At 42.3% G+C, this 25,409-nt stretch overlaps 1 protein-coding gene across 7 annotated transcripts in view; it reads left to right on the top strand.

The window, feature by feature from the left end:
- Nucleotides 1-25,409, top strand: part of LOC129868293 (autism susceptibility gene 2 protein-like) — a 560,243-nt gene that overhangs the window by 233,269 nt on the left and 301,565 nt on the right. For all 7 annotated transcript variants that reach the window (XM_055942132.1, XM_055942136.1, XM_055942135.1 and 4 more), the window contains one exon: nucleotides 9,902-10,003. In XM_055942132.1, coding sequence (XP_055798107.1) covers nucleotides 9,902-10,003 — 102 coding nt within the window. The remainder of the gene's footprint in view (nucleotides 1-9,901; nucleotides 10,004-25,409) is intronic.

Genomic DNA, 25,409 nt, shown 5'->3' with positions numbered 1-25,409 from the left:
AGGTCTCAGGCTTCTCTCTCTTTGCAGCTGTTTCACTTTGGGAAAGCTTCTCTTCCTTCTCTTTCTCTCTCCTTCTCTCTCTAGTGTTGCCCCACACTCCCTTTTATCTCTCTCTCTCTCTCTCTCTCTCTCTCTCTCTCTCTCTCTCTCTCTCTCTCTCTCTCTCTCTCCTCTCTCTCTCTCTCTCTCTCTCTCTCTCTCTCCTCTCTCTCTCTCTCTCTCTCTCTCTCCTCTCTCTCTCTCTCTCTCTCTCTCTCTCTCTCTCTCTCCTCTCTCTCTCTCTCTCTCTCTCTCTCTCCTCTCTCTCTCTCTCTCTCTCTCTCTCTCTCTCTCTCTCTCTCTCTCTCTCTCTCTCTCTCTCTCTCTCTCTCTCTCTCTCTCTCCTTCCTCCATTAGAGCCTAGGGGGATTCTGCTGTGGACAGGGTGGGCAGGGGAGATGGAGGTGTTTAAAACGGTAAGGGGGGCGATGGGTAGAGGAGGTATTTCGTTGCCACATGGGGTCCTATAACAAGGTATTCTGATGTGATCTGAAAGAGTGGAGGTCTCCCGCTGCTCTTATTCTCCTCCTACAACCTCTCCATCCTTCCAGCACCTCGCACCACTCAGTTCATTATTACATCTGGTAATTGTCCCCATAACTCAGTGCAGCTGACTACAGCATTATATGGTCATTTGTACAAAGAGGGAAAAAGGTGATTGCGTTGCAGCTGCAGAGAGGATGGATGTTAAAAGCATATTGATTTGTCTGTAATGTCGTCACAGATTTATGTCTGTGTATAAATGCAGCCTCAAGTGTACCCACCCCCACCACACACCTTCAACCCCCCCCCCCCCCCCCAGCTCTGTAGTGTGCTGTGGCACCATTGCTTTGCTGTGAACCATCACATTCCACCACAGAGTGACTGTGATTGTGCTCTGTGGGCTAAGCCTGTCCTCAGGGTGCATTAGGCCTGTGGATCTTCCTGCCACCATTACAATAATGTCTGACTAGGTCGCCAGAGGTCACGGCATCCACTTGAGCATGATAACGGCAAAGAGGTATAAGAGTGAAATGGAGCGTTTCCATGGCAATCACGCCGCACCCCACAGAAATGTGAGACACTGATGAAAACTGCTGTTTCTGTTCTGCCGAGTCCCTAGCTATAGTGACAGCTAGGCGACGTTGCCATTGATGTCACAGCCAGAGCAGAGGCATTGGGGGGCTAAATATTCCATCAAGCTCAAATGCAGTGAGCTCCCAAAGTATTGGGACAGTGAATTGTTGTTGTTGCTGTTCTGGCTCTGTACTCCAGCACTTTGGATTTTTAATTATACAATGACTATGAGGTTAAAGTTAGACTGTCAGCTTAAATTTGATGTTATTTTTAGCCATATCCGGTGAACCGTTTAGAAATTACACCATTGTTTCTACATAGTCCCCCCAATTTTAGGCGACCAAAAGTAGTGGGAGAAATTCTCTGATATGTGAATTAAAGTAGTCAAAAGTTTAGTATTTGGTCCCATAGTGAATAATGATGAGTGAGAAAGTTACAGAAGCACAAATATCATACCCCTAAAATGCTAACTTCCCCTGTTATTGTAATGGTGAGAGGTTAGCATGTTTTGGGGGTATGATATTTGTGAGTCTGTAACTTTCTCACTCATCATTATTCATGATTCATTCAGGACTATCCATAATCATGGATAATCATCCACATTAATGTAGAAGTCTTTAGAAACATATTCTATTCTTATTTACCATAAAAGTGTCTACAAAATTAGAATACATGATTTACCATGAATTTCTATTGGGCACAAAATAATCTGAAACACGAGCAAAACAAACAGCAAATGCATCCAACAAGTTTGTAGAGTCACAAGCTTGATGTAAACATTGCGTGCTAGAAATATGGGACTAAATACTCAACTTTTGACTACTTTAATACACATGCGGTGCCTTCGGAAGTATTCAGACTCCTTGACTTTTTCCACATTTTGTTACGTTACAGCCTTATTCGGAAATTGATTAAATATACTTTTTTTCTCAGCAATCTACACACAATACCCCATAATGACAAAGTGAAAACAGTTTATTTTGTATTTTTGTAAATGTATTAAAATAAAGAACAGAAATAATTTATTTACATAAGTATTCAGACCCTTTGCTATTAGACTCGAAATTTAGCTCAGGTGCATCCTGTTTCATTGATCATCCTTGAGATGTTTCTACAACTTGATTGGAGTCTACCTGTGGTAAATTCTATTGATTGGACATGATTTGGAAAGGCACCCACATGTTTATATAAGGTCCCACAGTTGACAGTGAATGTCAGAGCAAAAACCAAGCCATTAGGTCGAAGAAATTGTCCGTAGAGTTCCGAGACATGATTGGGTCGAGGCACAGATCTGGGGAAGGGTACCAAAACATTTCTGCAGCATTGAAGGTCCCCAAGAACACAGTGGCCTCCATCATTCTTACTGTAAATGGAAGAAGAAGAAGTTTGGAACCACAAAGACTCTTCCTAGAACTGGCTGCCTGGCCAAACTTATCAATCGAGGGAGAAGGGCCTCGATCAGGGAGGTGACCAAGAACCCAGATGGTCACTCTGACAGAGCTCTTACAGAGCTCTAAAGTTCTACTGTGGAGATGGGGGAACCTTCCAGAAGGACAACCATCTCTGCAGCAACTCTTTGGCCTGAATGCCAAATGTCACGTCTGGAGGAAACTTGACACCAAACCTACGGTGAGGCATGGGGTTGACAGCATCATGCTATGGGGATGTTTTTCAGCGGCAGGGACTGGGAGACTAGTCATGATCGAGGCAAAGATGAACGTAGCAAAGTATAGAGAGATCCTTGATGAAAACCTGCTCCAGAGTGCTCAGGACCTCAGACTGGGGTGAAGGTTCATTTTCCAACAGGACAATGTCCCTAAGCACATAGCAAAGACAACGCAGGAGTGGCTTCGGGACAAGTCTCTGAATGTCCTTGAGTGACCCAGGCAAGCCAGAGCCCGGACTTGAACCTGATCGAACATCTCTGGAGAGACCTGAAAAGCTGTGCAGCAACGCTCCCCATTCAACCTGACAGAGCTTGAGAGGATCTGCAGAGAGGAATGGGAGAAACTCCCCAAGTACAGGCGTGCCAAGCTTGTAGCGTCCATACACAAGAAGACTCGAGGCAGTAATCGCTGCCAAAGGTGTTTCAACAACGTACTGAGTAAAGAGTCTGAATACTTAAATGCATGTGCAAAAATGTCTACCAACCTGTTTTGCTTTGTTATTATGGGGTATTGTGTGTAGATTGATAAGGGTTAATTGTTTTCTTAATACATTTTTGAATAAGGCTGTAACGTAACAAAATGTGGAAAAAGTCAATGAGTTTGATTACTTTGGAATGCACTGTATATGTGAATTTGTCCCAATACTAAAATGGAGGGACTACATTATGTACAAAAAGTGCTTTAATTTCTAAACGGTTCACCCAATATGGATGAAAATACCCTCAAATATAAGCTGACAGTCTGCACTTTAACCTCATAGTCATTGTACCAAAACAACAAATGTGTCACTGTCCCAATACTTTTGGAACTCACTGTATGTCAATTGGAACATGGGGACGTACTGTATTGGGACATAAAGACAATGCTTCTGCTGTCTAATGCTTCTAAAAGAGACACTGAATTATGTATTTTAACTGTGTCTTCCCATGACCTCTATACCACACACAGACCAACTAAACACTAAACAAATAAGGGCAGTGGGACCCCAGTGAACCCTGATGCCCAGTGACAGGCTGTGACTGTGGGTGGCTGCGGACGTGGGGAGGAGGTGGGAGGATGGAGGGCGCCTGTCTGGGGTGGTTAGAGCGCTCAGGCCTCAGAGCCAAACACAGGGTCAGGCCCGGGCCACGCTGGTTACCGCCAGTTACGCTCTGCCACACAGCTGCTGTCGGAACGATGACAGAGGAAGCTGAACCAGTGCTTTACAGGCCCTGACGGCCCGTGTCCCACTTTCACATTACGTTCTCCTCGGAAGAAACGCGTTGTGGGTTAACCGTGCCCGACTGTTTCCAACTGCTGCTGTCTGCTGCCAGTCCAAAGGTGACACGCTATGGGGCTGGGCCTCACCACGGGGCTGATGGGAAATGTAGTCTCTCATCCCCCTATGCTTAGACAGGGATTATTGCTATGAATATCATTATGATATGTTTTTACTATTCAGAATATAAACATATCCTAGGCATTTGGCATGCCTTTTGTTCCATGAATAGTTTAAAGGGAAATCTTTTCATGCTCACCATTAGGGAATCTTGAAAAATGTAATGTAATGTCTTGTCATTGGTTTGTCCTCGAGCTATACAGTAATCTGTGTGTGCAGTAGGCTAAAAACTCCTCCAGTTTCTTATGTTAACTGCTGAGTTGTGCAGCCTCCAGCCTTTCAGGTTTTTTGGGGGTTCTGTATAAGAACTTTGTGACATCTGCTGATGTAAAAAGGGCTTTATACATGCATTTGATTTGATTTGTTTAAATCCGTTATATATAGACCTCTGAAGGTAACATAAAGGAGACATTCAAAGCGTAGTCACTGGAAACCAAAGGGATTTGACAGTGCAGCAGGAAATAGAGTGTTTATTATAAGCAGCCCGTGCTAGCTAGTGGATTATCTATAAAACTTTCATGGTACTCCCTCAGTAGCAAGCAGCCATAAAACGTACTGAATGAGGAACTTGTTAATTTACGTGTTAAAGCAAATTAAAAATGTATAAGCGCTTTTAGGTAAATGAGATCCTCTTTCATTGCTGGCCTGGTGGGAGGAATACTGAGTGGACAGGTTAGCTATGCTGAAAGCCGAACGCAGAAGAACAATAAAAGCCCTTAAATTGTTCCAGGTTTTATTACCGCTGAGTTCCGCAGCTGCTGTTGTGCGTAACTAAGGGAAACCAGGAGCTGATAGCAACGGAATCCCACAGGAGCTAGCATAGAAAGCCGGGCCCAGCTTTCAATTTTTTTGGTGTGGCGGATTGAGGGGTGTGGGTAGGGGGTGGGTTGTGTACAGCTCTGTCAAAAATGCCTGTGTGGTTACACACATTAAGCAGGGCCCACTTTTCTGTTTGATTGCATTTATTTGCTAGTGGAGCCCTTGGGAATAAGTCAATATGGTTGTAAAATTTGTCCGCAGCACTGGCAAAGCACTTTTCAGTAAGTGGGTAGAGGAAATAATTGACTACACATGTTGACAATAATCCCGTAAAAACCTTCAAAGGCTGTTTTTCAACCTCCATTCTAATGTGCAAGCAGCATCTTAAGGGAGATATGTCTTCCCTTGAAAATTCTCAAGTAGAAAAATTGGTATTGTTCAGGTCATGTTTGGATAGATGAATAGCACTTCCTCAGCTCAGCCGCCCATACTAGCAATACAGAAATAAAAAGCATTCCGTTTAAGTTAGTCTTCTATTGATTGAGGCTTCTTTTATAAACTAGGCTATCTGTATTGTAAGTGGCAGCCATGTCCTTTTGTGAGGCAGTACTCCATAACAGTTAGCTTGGGCATTTGTATGGCCATTGAGGTAACAGTGTCGTAGAGGTTTAGTTGTTTAGTTCAGGGTGAGTGAAATTACATCCAAATATGGAAGGTATCAGAGCTCCAACTTTCTGTGCATTCTAAGAGATGTAATACCTGGAAATTGCTTAACACCACAGCTCCGTGTGGATCTGGGTTTGCACAGCGCAGTGAAGAACATTACAGACATCCCGTATGATATGCTGTTCATTTTCCTGGTGAAGTTGGCTGGCCCCTTGCACTTTTCACACAATTTGAAACAAATTCATCCATTCCCTTTTGGCCCTTGTAACATAAGTGATAACGTTACCAGTTATGGTAGATATACTCTTGGTATGTGTCATACCAAGCAGTTCCAAACTACAGAATGGAGGTTTCTATTTAGTTTTGAATTTGGGGGAGTATATATCATTTTGTTACTATCACATTGGAGATATAGAGGCATGGATACAACTATGATAGTGTGTAGGTTTTATTTAGGTTGCTCTCTGCCAAACAATCACGCTGACTGGAAACACTTGTTAATTCTATACTTCAATCAATTCAGGAGGGGAAGGAGGGGGGAATGTTACAACACAAAACAGATTGAGGGAAAACAAGACCTTATTGTGTTGGAATTAATAGCAGATGCACTTAAGATGCACTAAATGTTTCATTAGATGCTAATGTCTTGCTGTGTTTTTAATTGTTGTGAAATTAGCCTCTGGAATATTAAAACCATCTGTTTGTTAGCCATGTTCCTGCAGGGTGAATCTTTTCCCACGCTGTGTGGATGAGAAGGTCATTAAACCAATGCATCCGTATGTGTAATGAATACTCTGGGAGAAAAAGGTGTAGATTCACACGCAGAGCGCGGCAGAAGTTATTTAAGCCTTCACAGAAGGCAGGAATCGTGGTTGCAGGCAGGCAATGGTTAAACACAGGTAGTCACTCAAAAACAAACAATACCTCACAACCAAACAAACAGAAAGAACTGAACTAAATAGGGAGCTGATGAGACCAGGTGAGAAACGAACACAGGTGAAAACAATGAACAAAATGAAAGACAGGGCTACGTTCCAGAACACAAAGAAAAAGAACACAATGTTGACTATGAAAAGAAAAGCAGAACCTTACAGTATGTTTCAACCTGCCTCTTAATTACTATGTTTATATTATTATTACATGAGCACGGAACAACAGAACAGGCATGTACAGATCACACATGCACGCTGCAAGTACATGCACACACACGTGCACGAAGGAAAACGCATGCATACACAAGCACACACACAGTACCCCCACCCTTTCTGACTGCACCTATCATCTCTGTACTAGATGTTCTGGAAAGCAGCCATGGTGTGTTCACTGCAATAGAAGAAACTGTAAAAAGGCAATGAAGTGATAAAATGTGAAATAACTGGCCAGAGTAATGAGAAGACCTAGGCCATGATGATGAGCCACTGCTTGCTGCTACTGGGATGAGTGTCCAACTGAAGGGACTACTAGTCTCTACACACATACAGACTAGTTTATCCCTCAGATATATCTGTACTGGGAGGTCATTAATTCTCAGCTCAGCGGATTTATTGTGACCACCTTCCCTTCGTTTAGCATGTCTATTAACCACACCGTTAAAGGATGAGTCCATCACGCCACGGAGCGGGCATGATCTGCACCTCGGAAAGAAGATTCATTCTCAGAAGTCATTTAAGCAGGCTTGAAAGGGAACAACAAGTCGAGGGAGACATTTTGCTTATCACTGTTTAATAGCTGGTGCCTGCCTGGCCATGTAATACATCTGAAAGATGATTTAGGCTTATTGAATTGGCTTTATTGGGTGATTGTTCTTTACACGTTTTCTGAGGTCAATTTCATCAAGATTTTGATTTCATAGAATATATAGTTAGTTAGTTTCACTTCCGGACATCAGTCATTTTGATGATACTTTAACTGTTAGATTAATCAAAATCTATTTTACTCCAACATACTGTGACAGAATTCTTGTCCAATGTGTCAGAGTTTATTCTAAGAGAAAAGGTAATGCAGACAAGCCCTTAAAAAAAAGAAAGAAAGAAAATATGTTTTTGTCACATACCCTGGTTAGGTGCAGTGAAATGTGTTGTTTTACAGAGTCTGAAGAGCCCCTGAAGGGAATTAGGGTTTAGTCCCTTGCTCAAGGGCACATCGGCATATTTTTCACCCTGTCGGCTCAGATATTCAAACCAGTGACCCTTTCGGTTACTGGCTCAACGCTTTAACCGCTAGGCTACCTGCCACCCCTTAGAGCTATCCCATCATTTCATGCGCTATGGATTGGCTTGAATTATGAGGACCACACAATTTATTTTCATTATATGCCTAATCTATTGTTTTTTTTACCTAAAGTTACAAAGGAAATGTTGTGATCTATTTAATAAACACAAGAAACCAGCAAAATTGATAAAAGAGTGTGGCTCTATAGCAGGAACAACGGCATCTACTGGTCAAAACCTGGTACTTTCACACTACTTGTCAAACAGAGAACTTTTACTGTATACTACTGTAGTTGTTGGGGTGGGATTGGCATTAGATGTGGAAAGTCCGTGGGTGGCTTCAGATTTTTTGGTGGGATTCCATCGTGTCTTACTCATTGGAAGGAAGACGTTTGGTCCAGATCGGATGGGGACTATATTTATTGAATGTTATCTTAATCATATAAATTAAAATGGCAAATTTTGCATGCAATCAATTAGCTTCATTTCTCAGAGATCACATTATATTTCAACAAAATAATCGTAATAATCGTATCTTTTACTAACTACTCTCTCCTTGAGAGAGAAATGCACAGTGCTGCCAGCAAGGACCCAGGTTGGTTAAAGAATATTATATTATAGGTCAACATGTTTTGATGAACGACCTGCAGACTAGGGCATAAACAGTGCACAGTGCCATCGCTCCCATCTTTCCATGCCCTTACTTCAGGGCTCTATTACTGTGCCAGTGTGTATGCCCAGGATATTACTTCCCCCTCTCTCTGAAAATATGCAAACTCCCATCAGAGGAATTGGCCTTTAACAAGAAAAAAAGGAGGGAAAATGTGGAGGGGAAGTGTGTTGGAGGTAATTAGTGCTATCACACATGCCGGAGCCCCTATGTTTGAAGCTCTGTGTGTGTGTGTCTCTATGTCCTTGTGTTCCCTCCAGCACTGTTGTCTTGTGTGGCCTCGCTCTCTTATCTCCTCTCCCCCTTTAGGCCCATCTGGCATCCCCCAGTGCTCTGGCTCTCTCTTATCACTCTCAGCACTCAGCCTGGCTCACAGTCTTTCACCCACCACTGTATTCTCCCAAGGAAAGGATTCCTTTCACACTGCTAATGGCTACAGAGAAGGGAACATTTTCATTTTAATTATACATTTAATTCAAGGGCTCTTAAGACATTCCCCCTACCCTGTGCCATTTCAATAAAATTTGATGGCCGGAATGAGGATGTATAATAAATCCTTGTATCAAAAGCGACCTGTATAGTTCAGTCAGAAAGAGAGAGAGAGAAAGAAAGAGAGAGAAAGAAAGAGAACAGTCCCTCTTAGAGAATACAATCCCTCTGCGTGCTGTCCGTCCTGTCATACTCTGCTTTTTCTATTATGTGGCATTACACCTGTTTACACAAAGGCCCCATAAATCAGGTTTTTTCTGTACTTTGAAATTAAGCATGCAAGGTTTGGCAAAGGTTTGGCAAGGCTGGCCGGTCTGGTCTGGTTTTGGTCTGGTCTTCTGGGTCTGGAAGGAAGGAGTATTGTGAGGAAGCTTCAGAGGATATGAATTGCGGACTTGGACCACAATGGCCCGTGGGCTCCCAAGAGTCCCACATTGTTATCTTCAGACTTCTGGAGGGCTCAGATGTTCTTGGATCGCACATCTTCCTCCTACTCTTTGCTCTCTTGCTTTTTAGTTTCTGTGTCTTAGTGAGTCTGACAGTGTCTGGAAAGTGACACCTGCTGAGCCCCTGTAGTCTCTGTATGGGGCTGTCTGTTTGTTGGAAGGGAATACGGCTTTTGAAGATTTTTGAAGGCTTTTGTTTCTGTTCTTCTCTTCTCTGAAAGGTTGATAGGGATTTCACAGTGTGAGATCATATGCTGGCTGTCTTGTCTGTCATTGGCAGGCTGGAGTGACTGCTGCTGGCTCAAGAGGCCTATAAACATGACAGATTTACACATACACCACAGCGCTTGCTGCCAACACGCACAGATTCATGAAAAAATGTTTTTCTGTCTGTTGGATAGGGATTCCCAGCTCAGTCTCCTCAGCCAATATCATCTATGTAAAGCTTAGAACCAAAGCCCTGTCGCAACATTTTCAGCATGTTAACGTGTGTCTGACTGTGTGTGTTTGTTGTCTTTCAGCTGAAGCCAGGCCAGAACAACTGCAAGGACAGCGACAGCGAGAGCGTGAGCGGAGGGTCCAAGCCTTTTGTCGGAAGCAGCTCCAGAGATAGGCTGAGTGACGTAAGTAAACAAACAAATAAGCACACAAACAAGACGTGACACTAACTGTATGTCTACACACAATATAACTTAAACGCCTCATGAGCTTAGTTCAACTGTCATACCCCATCAGAACTCAAAATATAAGCGTGTTTTACTCCAATGATTGGAAACAAAGTAGATGTGACTTGCTCCATCATTATCAGTCGGATTGACCCCAACAAACGTTTCGAGCTTTATATATGGTTGAAAACAGGAGATTCTGAGCTTAACTAAGGATAACTTGTGTATCAACTCTCAAATTTGAGCGCAGTAGAGTAGTAGCGCAGTAGAGTTAGTTACAACAGAGATTTCCCTGATCAGCTCTTCAGAGAAAATCCACCCTGAAGTTTGCTGTTTGTTTTCCGCGCGACACTGTTAGCATTTTGCAACACAAGTGCTACTGTAGAAGACATTATGTCTGTTATTTGGCATAACTTGTAGCTTGCTTGCTACTCATTTAAAAGTTTGACAAGTTAATGTGTTTCAAAATTTGTTTGTGGGTAAGCTAGCAAGCTAAACCGCTAGTTAGCTAGCGTGTCAGTTGACTGTTAGCTAGCCAATGTCTCATTTTGAAAGTTGGATCGTACAGTATTGTCTGAGGCTTTAAATATCACACTGATTTTGACATTCAAAATAATTTTGTTGGCTAAAAAACATGTTCAGGTGATTTATTTTTGAATCCCAAAACAGACAATGTCAACATTTAGCCTCAAACATGTTTCTACTGCTGATTGCTGCTTTAAAGGTGATCTTTGGGTTGATTTGTGTCTTTTGTGAAGATTACATGAGGTTTGACAAGGTAAGTTTAAGTTACTCAAACTCAAGAAGAGTCTGATTAAGATACATTGTGTGCTGCATATCACAGCCAACAGGTAAGTTCTGCTGATGCTGTGGACTGATAAAAACGTAATGTAATTTGCATTGGCCCTTCGCCAATAAGAAGATCTCCAGCCTGGTGTTGTCATTGGCTGTCCGCCAGGCTCCTTCTGGTGAACAGGGCTGTACAGTACAGTTACAGTTAGTGTTGTAACGATATACTGTACACACAGAGGTTTAGTACTAGAATAAGGACATCCTATTTACCCAGTGTCTTGTTCCTCAGTCTCAGTTCTTTAGAATCTAAATGTAAATGTATTTCATTTATTTATTCAACCTTTATTTAACCAGTCAATAGAGATCAAATTCTTATTTACAATGATGGCCTGGCACACAGGGTGAGAGATCCATCTCTGTGCTGGCTTGGATATGTAAGGAGAGCAGACTGGTGCTAGAAAGGCTCTAAGGCTCTGTAAAGGCCTGTTATGCAATCTGGCAGACCCCATTTTACTTTGATTCTAGTGGTGAATCTACAGAGGTGCTGCTATCAGATATGGTCCATAATTAAAACTGTCAGTTGGAAGGTGAAGCCAGTTGTTGACAAAGACACGGAGAGAACGAGTGAAGCAAAACAAATTCTGATGTGTAGCTATAGGATGCTTGGCCAGGCATGAAATGAAATAAGTAATTTGATGTCGACATCATACATTTAAATGATACCTGCTGCTTCACCTCGTCCTACTGTACTGTAGTAGCAAGGCAGAGAGAGAGAGAAAGAGAGAAAAAGAGAGAGAGAGAGAAAGAGCGGGCGAGTGAAAACGGAGAGAGAGCGACAGTGTGTATAAAGACAAACAACGATAAAAAAATTAAACTGTGGATGGACACAGTTTTATCACTTTGAATAACTGATAGCCACAGCTGTGCGTGCCATGGAAAATTAACAACAGCCTTTAATTTGTCATCCATTAGGCCATGCTGAGCAATATAGGCTTGGAGAAGAAGACTTACACAGTGCTGTCATTCAGGGCCTGAGGAGAAGACGGACATGTGATAACCTTTTGGTTTAAATTATAGGGCAACATAGTACAATGTATTGAATAATAAATTAGAGAGTATGATTCGATGTGGAGCTATACATTATATGTGGACTTCAGGAATGGAATGTGAGAGTCATCCGTTTCTTGTTCTTTGTGGTCTTGCTTTAAACAAAGTGCAACTTATAAAAGCTTCATCAAGCATTCATAAAGGCTTCCTAGGCACTACATAAATGGGTCATGAATCATATAACCCATATGTCATGCTCTATAAAGGATTCATAAATGTCAAATGTTACATTTTGGGAGGCAGCGTAGGCTAGTGGTTGGAGCGTTGGACTAGTAACCGAAAGGTTGCAAGTTCAAATCCCCGAGCTGACAAGGTAAAAATCTGTCATTCTGCCCCTGAACAAGGCAGTTAACCCACTGTTCCTAGGCCGTCATTGAAAATAAGAATTTGTTCTTGACTTGCCTAGTTAAATAAAGGTAAAATAAAAACATAAACCAGTGTTTCTTAAAGGGTGACATAAGCACTGCTTAAAGGTGCACTATGCAGAAATTGCTCTGCCATTTTCTGGTTGCAAAAATTCTAATAGTTTGCTTAATTTCAGTTTATCTGACATAACAAGCAAGTGTAGAGTATTTGAATTTGTATTTATTATGGATCCCTATTAGCTGCTGCACTCTTCCTGGGGTCCGGCAAAATTAAAGCTGTTTTACAATTTTAAAAACATTACAATACATTCATAACAGATTTCACAACACACTAAGTGTGTGCCCTTAGGCCCGTACTCCACTACCACATATCTATAACATAAAATCCATGTGTACGTGTGTGTGTAGTGCATATGTTATCATGTGTGTGTATGTATGTGTCTGTGCCTATGTTTGTTGCTTCACAGTCCCACTGTTCTATAAGGTGCATTTGTATCTGTTTTTTTTAAATCTGATTCTACTGCTTGCATCAGTCACCTGATGTGGAATAGAGTTCCATGTAGTCATGGCTCTATGTAGTACTGTGTGCCTCCCATAGTCTGTTCTGGACTTGGGGACTGTGAAGAGACCTCGTGGCATGTCTTGTAGGGTATACATGGGTGTCTGAGCTGTGTGCTAATCATTTAAACAGACAGCTTGGTGCTTTCAACATGTCAATACCTCTCACAGTAGTGATTAAGTCAATCTCTCCACTTTGAGCCAGGAGAATTTGACATGCATGTTGTTATTACTAGTAGAGAATCATTGTACCGTCTAAACCGCTGTGAAATATGTTTTCTATAACCAAAAATATAGTATTTTCACCTGTTTGAAGCTGGTGTACAAAACCGAAAGAAAAATACTTAAAAACTAAACTTAAAGCATATAAATAGTGCACCTAAAACAGATCTACTGCTTCCTAGACTTACTTTCAATGAGAATGACAGATCTATATCTCACATTTCTATGTGAATTTGGTCAGATCGCCCAAAAGTTACGTATTGCAGCTTTATTATAGGCTTTATAGATTAAATTGACGCTTCACAAAGCATCTATAACCTTGTCATGTCATATTCTACAAAATATCTAGGAGAGCCCAACCTCTTTCCATCTTGGGTGCATAGCCAATATTGTCCCTGACCCTAACTTTCCCCAAAATGCTGCGCTGCAATTATTGTACACCCTAATTGCCCAGTGTTTGAGGATAAATGCTTCATATTACTTCCCTCTCTTTCAACTCACATACCTCTGAATGTGGTAACACATCTTGTATGTCCTGAAATTATCTTTACTTCTGTTTGAACATTTCTTTCACCCATCCATAAGTTATGTGTTGTGGTTGTTAAGATATTTTTGTCCTCCACATTATCTTTCACCAAGAAAGCCTTTTATCCACAATGTGTGTCCTGTGAGGGTTGAATAAAGCCAGTCCTCCACAATATCTATCTACCTGTCTGGCATGGAGGGCCAGAGGGCCTGTCCTCTCTGTGTGTCTGAAGGGAGCTGCTGAAAGCTGGGCTGCGTGAGGACAGTGTTTTTGCCACTTTGAAAGAGTCACACTATAAGAGGACCCATCTCAGGTCCCCACGGGCCTCTGAACAGTCCCGCCTGGCCACGCTGTAAAAACCCACTTCACACATCGCAGGAGGCGACAGCTGAGACCTCTGTAGCAGGACCAATGCCCCAGATGGAGAGTGAGGAGAGGGAGATGGGTTGAGAAAGGGGGAGGGGAGTAAGGGTGAAGAGAGGGAGAGGGGGTGGAATGAGAAAAAGTGGGTGAGCGAGAAGAGGGGGTGAGATCCTTTGGAAGCCATATTGATAAACCTGAAATATGGTCTGATTTTCTGGCTTATAGTAGGCACGTGTGAAGCATGTGATACAAGGCCGGCCTGTTGCTTAGCTTGAAATATTCACCAAGGCCAACCCTAAATGTAATTCATATTGCAACATGTACGCATGCACACACACTTGTGTGTACGCACACACACGCATGCCACACACAGTGCATCAAAGTGAGTTATTAGTCCTATGGAGCAGTGTGAGGCAGGGCAATGAGTAACCCTGGCCATTTGTTAGAAACCAACCGTTTGCTAATGATGTTTGCTAAAGGTCTGCCTGCTCCCCTTTCACCCTCTGACTCAGCCTCCTGTGCTACCCAGGTCCTGCCTGGGAGGAACAGAGAGGACAGGGTAGGTCAGCCTGGACCCCATCTCCTCTCTCTCTCTCTGTCCCTCTTTCCTAGGCAACACATTAGGTCCTACAAATGGCACATCATTCTCGTTGGGGTTAGCCTTAACCCCAAACCCCAGCTAAATTGACAGGCAATGCTATATTTACTCTGAAGCCTGTTGTCCCCTTTAGGAAGCATTTGATAGGCGTTGGGTTCACAGCAGGCATACAGGCCTCCCCTCCCCACCACCATTGCTACCCCCTGCCCCCGCCCCCTCTCCTCCAGCCGCTATCCCCATCCTGGGTGGCAGGAGTCAGACAGGAGTTCTGGGCAGAAGGAGTCTGCTGGATGGGGGTGGGCGGGGAGGCTGGGATTATTCAGTCGTGTTTAGTCTCTGCGGCAGAGGTGAAATGCCATCATTATCCGGCTGCTTATCAAATAAATTGGCAATTACGGGGCTTGGAATGCGAGTAAACAGCACATTACTCTTTTTTTTGTTACTACCCAAGGCCCTTGATGAGATATGGGCGAGAGGGAGAGAGAGAGGCCCGAAAGCGTTTGGTGTCATAGCCCGCCAGTCAGTGTCCATCGAGGCAGGCAGGCAAATGGAGACACGAAATAAATAGATTTTGAAATAACAACATTTGATCCACTATTTCACCATGATCATTCTCCCTTATTTGTCCAGTTGTTTTTTCTGTTGACAGATCCATTCTTTCAAACATCAGCACAGAAGTTTTAGCAGCTTTATGGCCATAGAAATACCGATGCAGGGCTTTAGAAACTTTCAGGCTAATACCGGTACTCATATTGACGGCATATACAGTGGCGTGTTTTTTTTAAGCTGAACTTATCTTTTGTTGTACAAAATGTCGCCGCCATCATTTCCTATGACCGGAAACCGTTTCAGGACATCAGAACAGCTATCACTAACCTCAATTTGGATGATAATTTCTACTTCAATGAGTCGGCAGCTCTAGATGTTCTGCTTACTCCGGACCAGACCTTAATTCCTGGGACTCGAAAGAGGAAGCGGCATCCTGAGAAGACTATGTCGATGAACAAATAGACCGCCATTGCCTTCTGTTGTGTTGGAGAACGTGCAGTCACTGGAGAACAAACTGGATGAGCTCTATCCTATCAATGGAACCTGAAAATATATAATATCCAATGTTTCTCTGAGTCATGGCTGAACGAAGACATGAATGTACATCTTGCTGGTTTTTCTATGCATCGTCAAGACCGGACTGCAGACTCAGGTAATATGAAGAGAGGAGGGGTGTGTCTCTTTGTTAACAATAGCTGGTGCGCGATATCTAATGTTAAGGAAGCCTCAAGTTTTTGCTCGTCTGAGTTAGAATACCTTCTGATAAGCTGCAGACCATACTATTTACCAAGAGAGTTTTCATCTATATTTTTATAGATAGCTGTCTATTTACCACCAGAAACCGATGCTGCCGTAAGCAAACAAGAAAATGCATATTTAGAGGCTGCATTTCTCATGGTCGGTAATTTTAACGCAGGGAGAGAGAAAAATCAGTATTACCTCATTTCTACCAGCATGTCACCTGTGCAACTAGAGGCGACTAAACTCTAGTTCACCTTTACTCCACACACAGAGATGCATACAAGGCCCTCCCTTGCCCTCCCGTTGGCAAATCAGACCATAACTATCCTCCTGCTTCCTGCTCACAAGCAAAACCTGAAACAGGAAGCACCAGTTACGCGTTCATGTGGCAGGGCTTTGCAAACTATCACGGATTATAAAAGGAAACCCAGCTTTGGGCTGCCCAGTGACGCGAGCCTACCAGACGAGCTAAATGCCCTCTATGCTCGCTTCGAGTCAAGCAACACTGAACCATGCATGAGAGCACCAGCTGTTCCCGACGACTGTGTGATCTCACTCTCCGTAGCCGATGTGAGTAAGACCTTTAAACAGGTTAACATTTACAAATCAAATCAAATGTATTTATATAGCCCTTCTTACATCAGCTGATATATCAAAGTGCTGTACAGAAACCCAGCCTAAAACCCCAAACAATGCAGCAAGCAATGCAGGTGCAGAAGCACGGAGGCTAGAAAAAACTCCCTAGAAAGGCCAAAACCTAGGAAGAAACCTAGAGAGGAACCAGGCTATGAGGAGTGGCCAGTCCTCTGGCTGTGCCGGGTGGAGATTATAACAGAACATGGCCAATATGTTCAAATGTTCATAAATGACCAGCATGGTCAAATGATAATAAGCACAGTAGTCGTCGAGGGTGCAGCAAGTCAGCACCTCAGGAGTAAATGTCAGTTGGCTTTTCATAGCCGATCATTGAGAGTATCTCCACCACTCCTGCTGTCTCTAGAGAGTTGAAAACAGCAGGTCTGGGACAGGTAGCACGTCCGGTGAACAGGTCAGGGTCCCATAGCCGCAGGCAGAACAGTTGAAACTAGAACAGCAGCATGGCCAGGTGGACTGAGGACCGCAAGGAGTCATCATGCCAGGTAGTCCTTAGGCATGGTCCTAGGGCTCAGGTCCTCCGAGAGAGAGAAAGAAAGAAAGAGAGAAAGAGAGAATTAGAGAGAGCATACTTAAAGGAGGCCTGGGTAAGGCCAAAATGTCATAAATAAGCAAACTTTGATTAATCATAGTATTTCACAATTTTGCTTTTAGATACAAATGTCAACTATATGTCAACAATCCTTCCTCCAAAGGACCATTCGATGGATGGATTACATTTTGTGAAAATAAAACAAATTGTGGTCTTATTCGGTCATAGTTTCGTGAGGAATCACCCTAATATAAGTAGTAAAACACCTACTGTATCAGCACTGTGTCCTGAATCAAAATCAAATCAAATCAAATGTTATTTGTCACATGCTTCGTAAACAACAGGTGTATACTAACAGTGAAATGCTTAGTTACTGTTGATATGAGCCATAACCAGCATGCTCTGAGTACGCATCCTGGTATTTCGTTTGGCCTGGGTTGGCGCCACCCCTTGGATTGTGCCGTGGCGGAGATCTTTGTGGGCTATACTCGGCCTTGTCTCAGGATGGTAAGTTGGTGGTTGAAGGTATCCCTCTAGTGGTGTGGGGGCTGTGCTTTTGGTTATATCCTGCCTGTTTGGCCCTGTCCGGGGGTATCATCGGATGGGGCCACAGTGTCTCCTGACCCCTCCTGTCTCAGCCTCCAGTATTTATGCTGCAGTAGTTTATGTGTTGGGGGGCTAGGGTCAGTCTGTTATATCTGGAGTATTTCTCCTGTCTTATCCGGTGTCCTGTGTGAATTTAAAACTTCTTGAGAATACAGGGGGTGCTGTTTCGCATTAGCATAATTGCCTCTACAGACTAAACTGCCTCTTATTCAATTATTGCTGTTACTATATGCATATAACCATATAGCATTGGATAGAAAACAAGCTATGGTTTCTAAAACCGTTCCAATTGAGTCTCTGAGTCAAACACAGGTCATTTCACAGCACTTTCCCTGAGCCAGAAAAAGATTGCAAGATGTGTATGCTCGCTTCAAAGCTCTGCCTATATATGGTCACGCGACCTATGACCCGAATGACACTTCCTTCTTCTTCCTCTGGGTGTCTGGAAGACGTCAGAGGAGAAATTTTTTGTTTATCTTGTACTGACGTGAAATAAGACCTATTTCTTTAGCGTGACCGACAACTTCCGGTTTCTGAGATGCGCGTTTTCAGAGGTGGCATTGTCTTTTGTTATGCTGATGTTACGGATGAAAACTATCTCCGTGTCGAAGTTTGTTTGATACATGTGACCATATCACCGTAATGTATGTTTTTTCAATATAGTTTAATCAGATTATTAGAATTTTTTCGGGAGTTTTGCCGTGTTCCGTTCTTTGAGTTTTTTAACTTTGGACATGGACCGTGCCAGTCGACCAGTACCCAGGCTAAATGAAGAGGGGAAGTTGCCATTGTGAATGGATTGAACGACTCATCAGGACTAAGGACACCTTGATCAACATTCTGATGAAAGACCAGCAATAGTAAGACCCAATTTACGATGTTATTTCATATATCTGTCGTGCATGTGAACTGGTCGGGCGCGTCCAGCTGGTTTTGGCTGGCCTGGTTATGCTAATTAGCTAGTTATGCTAATTTCGCTATAAAACATTTAAAAAATCTGAAATATTGTTTGGATTCACCAGATGTTGGGCTTTCAATGTCTGTACGCTGTGTATTTTTTCTGAAATGTTTTAAGACAAGTAATTAGTTATATAACGTTGGTCTCTGTAATTGTTCTAGCTGCATCAGCACTATATCAGATTGCAGCTGCAATGTAGAACTGTGATTTATACCTGAAAAATGCACATTTAAAAAAAAAAAACTATGCTATACCATAAATATGTTATCAGACTGTCATCTTAAGAATTTTTTTGTTGGTTAGTGGCTATCAATATCTTAGTTTAGCCGAATTGGTGATAGCACCTGATGGAGTAAGAAACTGTTGGAGTAAGAAAATGGTGTCATTTTGCTAACGTGTTTAGCTAATAGATTTACATATTGTGTCTTCCCTGTAAAACATTTAAAAAATCTGAAATGGTGGTTTTATTCACAAGATCTGTGTCTTTCATTGGGTGTCTTGGACTTGTGATTTAATGATATTTAGATGCTACTATTTAATTGTGACGCTATGCTAGCGATGCTAATCAGTGTGGGGGGTGTGGGGGGTGCTCCCGGATCCGGGTTAGGTACTCTGTAGAGGTTAACTTCTTGAGAATACAGGGGGTGCTGTTTTCGCATTAGCATAATTTCCTCTACAGATTAAACTGCCTCTTATTCAATTATTGCTCTTACTATATGCATATAATTAATACCATTGGATAGAAAACAATCTATAGTTTCTAAAACCGTTTCAATTTTGTCTCTAAGTGAAACAGAAGTCATTTGACAGCACTTTCCCTGACCAAGAAGATGAATGCAAGATGTGTATGCTCGCTTCAACGCTCTGCCTATATATGGTCACGCCACCTATGACCCGAAACACACTTCATTCGTCTTCCTCTGGGTGTCAAGAGGACGTCAGAGGAGAAATTTTTTGTTTATCTTGTACTGACGTGAAATAAGACCTATTTCTTTGGCGTGACCGACAACTTCCGGTTCTCTGAATCGCGCGATTTGTAGGAGTGATTGTCTTCTGTTTTGCTGCTGTTACGGATGAAAACTATCTCCGTCTCGAAGTTTGTTTGATACATGTGACCATATCATCTTAATGTATGTTTTTTCAATATAGTTTAATCAGATTATTTGAATTTTTTCGGGAGTTTTGCCGTGTTCCGTTCTGTGACTTTTTTTCTTTGGCCAGTCGACCAGTACATGTGCTAAATGAAGAGGGAAAGTTGCCATTATGAACGGATTGAACGACTCATCAGGACTAAGGACACCTTGATCAACATTCTGATGAAAGATCAGCAATAGTAAGACCCAATTTACGATGTTATTTCATATATCTGTCGTGCATGTGAACTGGTCGGGGGCGCCCAGCTGGTTCTGGCTGGCGTGGCTATGCTAATTTAGCGCTACATTTTGTTTTCGCTATAAAACATTTAATAAATCAGAAATATTGTTTGGATTCACCAGATGTTGGGCTTTCAATATCTGTACGCTGTGTATTTTTTCTGAAATGTTTTAAGACAAGTAATTAGTTATATGACGTTGGTCTCTGTAATTGTTCTGGCTGCGTCGGCACTATTTCAGATTGCAGCTGCAATGTAGAACTGTGATTTATACCTGAAAAATTCACATTTTTCAAAGAAAAATTATGCTATACCATAAATATGTAATCAGACTGTCATCTTATGAACTTGTTTCTTGGTTAGTGGCTATATATATTTTTATTTAGTCGAATTAGTGATAGCTACTGACGCAGGAAAAAACAGTTGGAGTAAAAAAATTGTGTCTTTTGCTAACGTGTTTAGCTAATAGATTTACATATTGTGTCTTCCCTGTAAAACATTATAAAAATCTGAAATGGTGGCTTTATTCACAGGATCTGTATCTTTCATTAGGTGTCTTGGACTTGTGATTTAATGATATTTAGATGCTACTATTTAATTGTGACGCTATGCTAGCGATGCTAATCAGTGTGGGGGGGGGTTGGGGGTGCTCCCGGACCCGGGGTAGGTGCTCGGTAGAGGTTAAGACTCCATAATGTTTCATTTGTAGGTGCTACAAAGCAAAGATTGGTATCATATGAAGCTTTACCGCTTGCTCTGTAATATGAATAGTATTTTGATTTCAATAAAGCATCTCTTAGATTCATTTATGAATATTGAAAAATATACAAATATTTTATATATATATTTATTGGACATAATACACTATGGGCATATCAAAGTTCCAGTGGGATCTCTGCTAGTTGGAAAGTTATGGTACATTCTATACAGCGTAATTGGCATAGTAGGCAATGTAACCAATCGCAGCCCTCCTTTTACTTGTATTATTGCACATTATTGCACATCCTGCAAATCACCAGCAGTTGGCAACAATTTTTTTGATCTATTTTCACCTTCACTCTGTTGGTAATGCGTACAAATTGGATCATAAGTCTAAAGAAGTGACGTAGGCAGTGACATAGTTCCTCTGCGCCAAAAGAGTCTATCATTGAAACCAGACCCTAGTCACTGCGTTGCCTAGGGTCGTGTTTTCGAGACTACCCGTAGAGTATATTATGTTCAACAGTATATTTTACAAAATAAGAAAATCATGTTTATATTTTTTTATATTCATAAAGTAATGTAAGAAAATGATTTAAATATAAACACTACTCATTTTTCAGAGCAAATAGTAAAGCTTCATGTGTGTCCTAATTTCTCTATTGAGGTTTATGTAAAATGTAAGTGATTCGATATTTTTTTGTTGTACTTTTTACCCCTTTTTCTCCCCAATTTTGTGATATCCAATTGGTATTTACAGTCTTTTGCCATCGCTGCATCTTCCATACAGACTCGGGAGAGGCGAAGGTTTAGAGCCATGCGTCCTCCGAAACACGTCCCGCCAAGCCGCACTGCTTCTTGACACACTGTTCGCTTAACCCGGAAGCCAGCCGCACCAATGTGTCAGAGGAAACATCGCACCCCTGGCGACCGTGTCAGTGTGCATGCACCCGGCCCGCCACAGGAGTCGCTAAAGCGAGATGGGACAAGGACATCCCAGCCGGCCAAACCCTCCCCTAACATGGACGAAGCTGGGCCAATTGTGCGCCGCCTCATGGGTCACCCGGTCACTGGCTGCGACACAGTCCGGTATCAAACCCCTATCTGTAGTGATTCTGCTAACACCGCGATGCAGTGCTTTAGACCGCTTTGCCATTCGGCAATTTGCTTATTTTTACACTTGTAAAAGTAAAGACACTTCGATCCCGGGCTTTTAAAAACAATATATGTGGGGCTCAAAACATGTGGGGCGAACACAAGATGTTCACAAATGGGCATTGGAATATTTTCCAGTTGCAGTTGGGATACAAGTGTAGTGTTCTCTGATCGTTTCAATTCAATTTTTTCCCCCAACATTGGCAGACTTGAGTGATTGACACTATCAAACACATAAGCAAGTGGTCACTCCCTATAGGTCTTAGGGCCAACAGGTTATTTCACCATAATGTGCAGGTCTGTCTGCGTAATGGGCAGGTCTTTCTCACTGTCTGGAAGTTCTGGCTGCTATGATTGGATAGAGCGTGCAAAGGTGATATAACGCAATCAGCTCAGCTGCTTTTTCTGGTGTTGGAGGGCACTGAGCGTGGGCATGATGGTAATCCATAGCCAACCCTCCAGTAAGTTGTGATGAACTCATTTACAAAACTCTGTTTTGGACTAGACTGACTTTATGACCAAAATTATCCTATTTACACTTTTTTCCCCTGGTTTCATTAGGAACTACCCTGTAGCCTTATACTGTTCCCTCCCTGAGCCCACCTGATAGTCCCGTAGGTCATATGGGAGTCGTTTGGTTGTAGCTGTGTTAAGACTGCTGGTCAATGGGTGTAGGACATGGAGTGTTTCCAACCCAAATTAAAATGGGAAAACTGTGGGTTCCTGTGGAGTTCATCCTTGTCTGCTTCGTCTTGCCTCACCTTCTCACCGTCTTAGAACGTCGCTTTGTAATGAAACATCTCAAAATTATATCTGGAAACATCTAACCTATCATATCCATGTCAATCTGAGTTGTTTCTGCTGAAATGGAGCAAAAAGAAAAGTCTCCCTCAAGGCTGGTAAACCTGAACCTAGTTATTAGTGGCTTTTAATGAATACATGACAGTATATTTGGAATTCCTTCACGCATGTGGCAAAACGATTCTTACTCTCAAATGACCACATTTGAAAAGCGATTAATGTCATATAATATAGTTGTTGTTTTTAATGATTACTGTGATTATTTAATTTGCTCGAACATATGAAGAAACCACAACGTTTTTGCTGGTATTTTGTTTTTCAACCTCACGGTACTTTTCATGACCCAGGGTTTAAGGAATTTGTATGTCTTTCTCCGTGCCTGGCTGTGTACAAAGGGGATCTAGCCCTTACATTGACCTGGTTGTGTAATCTGCTCAAAGCAGGTCTGTGTGACATTGTGTTCATCCCACCTCCTCAGTACATATTTTGATTATTCCCTGACACACCACTGAAAATGAGGTCACAGTCCCCCTATAATTTGAGATATGCCGGCCAATTTGCTCCGACATGGAAGTTGTAATTGCTAGCATCAATTAATTATCCACTTCCAGAGATTTTTTTCCATCCTCTCTCTTTCTTTCTTTCTTTCTTTCTCTCTCTCTCGCTCCCCCTCTCTCACTATGTTTCTCTCTGTCTCTCTATAATTTAAAATGTTCCTTACTAGAGACAATCATTTAGATATGGAAGTCAGAATGTTATACCTATAATTAGTTCATTATTCTAGTATCATCCTCATAATTTCTTCGGCTCAGTCAGAGATGGGTTGGTTGTCAGTGTGGAGAAAGGAGAAACAGTAGGAACACAACACACACACACACACACACACATCAAGCATTTATTTTGGCTTTTTGGCTGACTTAAACATGGCTGCCTGCAGAGCAAGCACACACTGAATAAACCTGCCACCTTCCTTTCTTGCCCCCTGATGTTACAGTGCCTGGCCTCAAACAACCCCCCACAATCATGGAGTACTATAATGACTTGTAATTTGTAAGTAAACTCAGAGGAACATGCACATGCTCTGATCATGGTATTCTAACACAAACACACTTACAGTATAAATTCACAAAAATGTACGATCAGATTGAAATTAGTTAAGTAACACGTTTGAAATCACAACAATGACTCATTTTCAGAGTAAGGCAGGGACTTTGTATTTATTCATGAAAAAGCCTGGAAAATACTGCTTGTTTACCCAATATTTTCTCAGAAGTTATGAGCTTCCAAACAGATGCAGTACACTTGTCTACGAGCACTATTTCGATCTCTCCCTATGATTCATTATGTCTGTGAACATCATCTAACTATGTACAGCTAGCTAGCTAGAGGACATGGGTCTGAGAAAGAGAAAGAGAGAGATCTTGAACCACCTCTCCTTTAAAGCGGACAGATAAATAGGCTCTCTTGAGGAAGATGCGAGACGTGGCTTATTTCCGCCTCTAGCGTTTCAGATCAAGCCCCATCTCTCTCCCCCCTCTCGCTCTCTCTCTTGCCCTCTTTCTTTCTCCCTCGTACACTCCCCCGTCTGCTCCGGCGGCGCTCGCTCTCTCTCTCTTCTTGTCTGCTCTGGCTTGTCGTTCAGGGCCTCATAGTCGGGGTGTCAGGAACAGATTGTGACACTTTGTGACACGGCAGTCGGGCAGAATTACGACGCGCCTCTGTCCCACTGTCATCTCCCGACAGCCAACTGTCCATCAGGGTTTCAGAGATGGGCCCTCTGGTACTGCTCTAAAGTTCTCTCTCTCACACACACACACACAGCTCCACGGGCGCTGGAGAGAACGCCGCCACCGCTCACAAGTTTTTAACAAGCGCCTGGGTGGATCTAATCTTCTAAAATATAATTAGTGGCAGAAAAGCATGATAATGTGACGGTGTGCAGTGACCTCAGAGCAGCCTTTACGTGTCATAGCGGTCTGCCTGCCTGTCGCAGCGTAGTTCATCTCTGCTAATTATTTACTGTAGCTCAGGGCCTCTGCCATCCTTTAAAAAAGGCATTTGGTCATCCTATTTAATATAAATCACCCTATGTGTCGTCAATAGAATATTGTGACATTAAGGGATGTTATTGCAGTATATCTAATTTTAAGTACTGTGTCATATTATTAGAATGAAATATAAAGGCTATTTGAATTAAATTAGATGTTCACATACTGGTTCAAGCTGACTTGTGCAGTCAGGATATATGAAAGGAGAGGCATTCTACTAGAAGATTAATGGATTTCAGTGGTGGTGTTGAATGTCATTGTTGAAGGTTGAAAGTATTGAGCGTCTGAATTCTATCCATATGTTTTCAGGAATTACATAAATAGAATCAGCCTGAATCCATTCTAACTTATCAAGCCTTCGCCACTGCCAGAGCCTCTGCTACACTTGCCAATCCTATTCCATAGAATTTCCACTGAAATTGGGCATGGATCATGGATCGTGGATCATGGATCACGAACAGCCAGCATCACCATTGTAACCACCGTCATCGGGAGAAGGAGAAGAGGACCAAGGTGCAGCATGGTAAGTGTTCATATTACCTATAATAAAATACGAAACAACAAAAATGACAAACGAACAGTCCTGTAAGGTGAACACACAAAACAGAAAACAACCACCCACAAACACAGGTGGGAACAGGCTACCTAAGTATGGTTCAGAATCAGAGACAACGATAGATTGGGAACCATACCAGGCCAAACACATCGAAATACAAAA

Source organism: Salvelinus fontinalis, chromosome 13 (genome assembly GCF_029448725.1).
Source record: "Salvelinus fontinalis isolate EN_2023a chromosome 13, ASM2944872v1, whole genome shotgun sequence".
In the NCBI taxonomy this organism is placed as follows: domain Eukaryota; kingdom Metazoa; phylum Chordata; class Actinopteri; order Salmoniformes; family Salmonidae; genus Salvelinus; species Salvelinus fontinalis.
The sequence above is the reverse complement of the archived record's forward strand: the minus strand, read 5'-3'. Positions and strand labels throughout refer to the sequence as shown.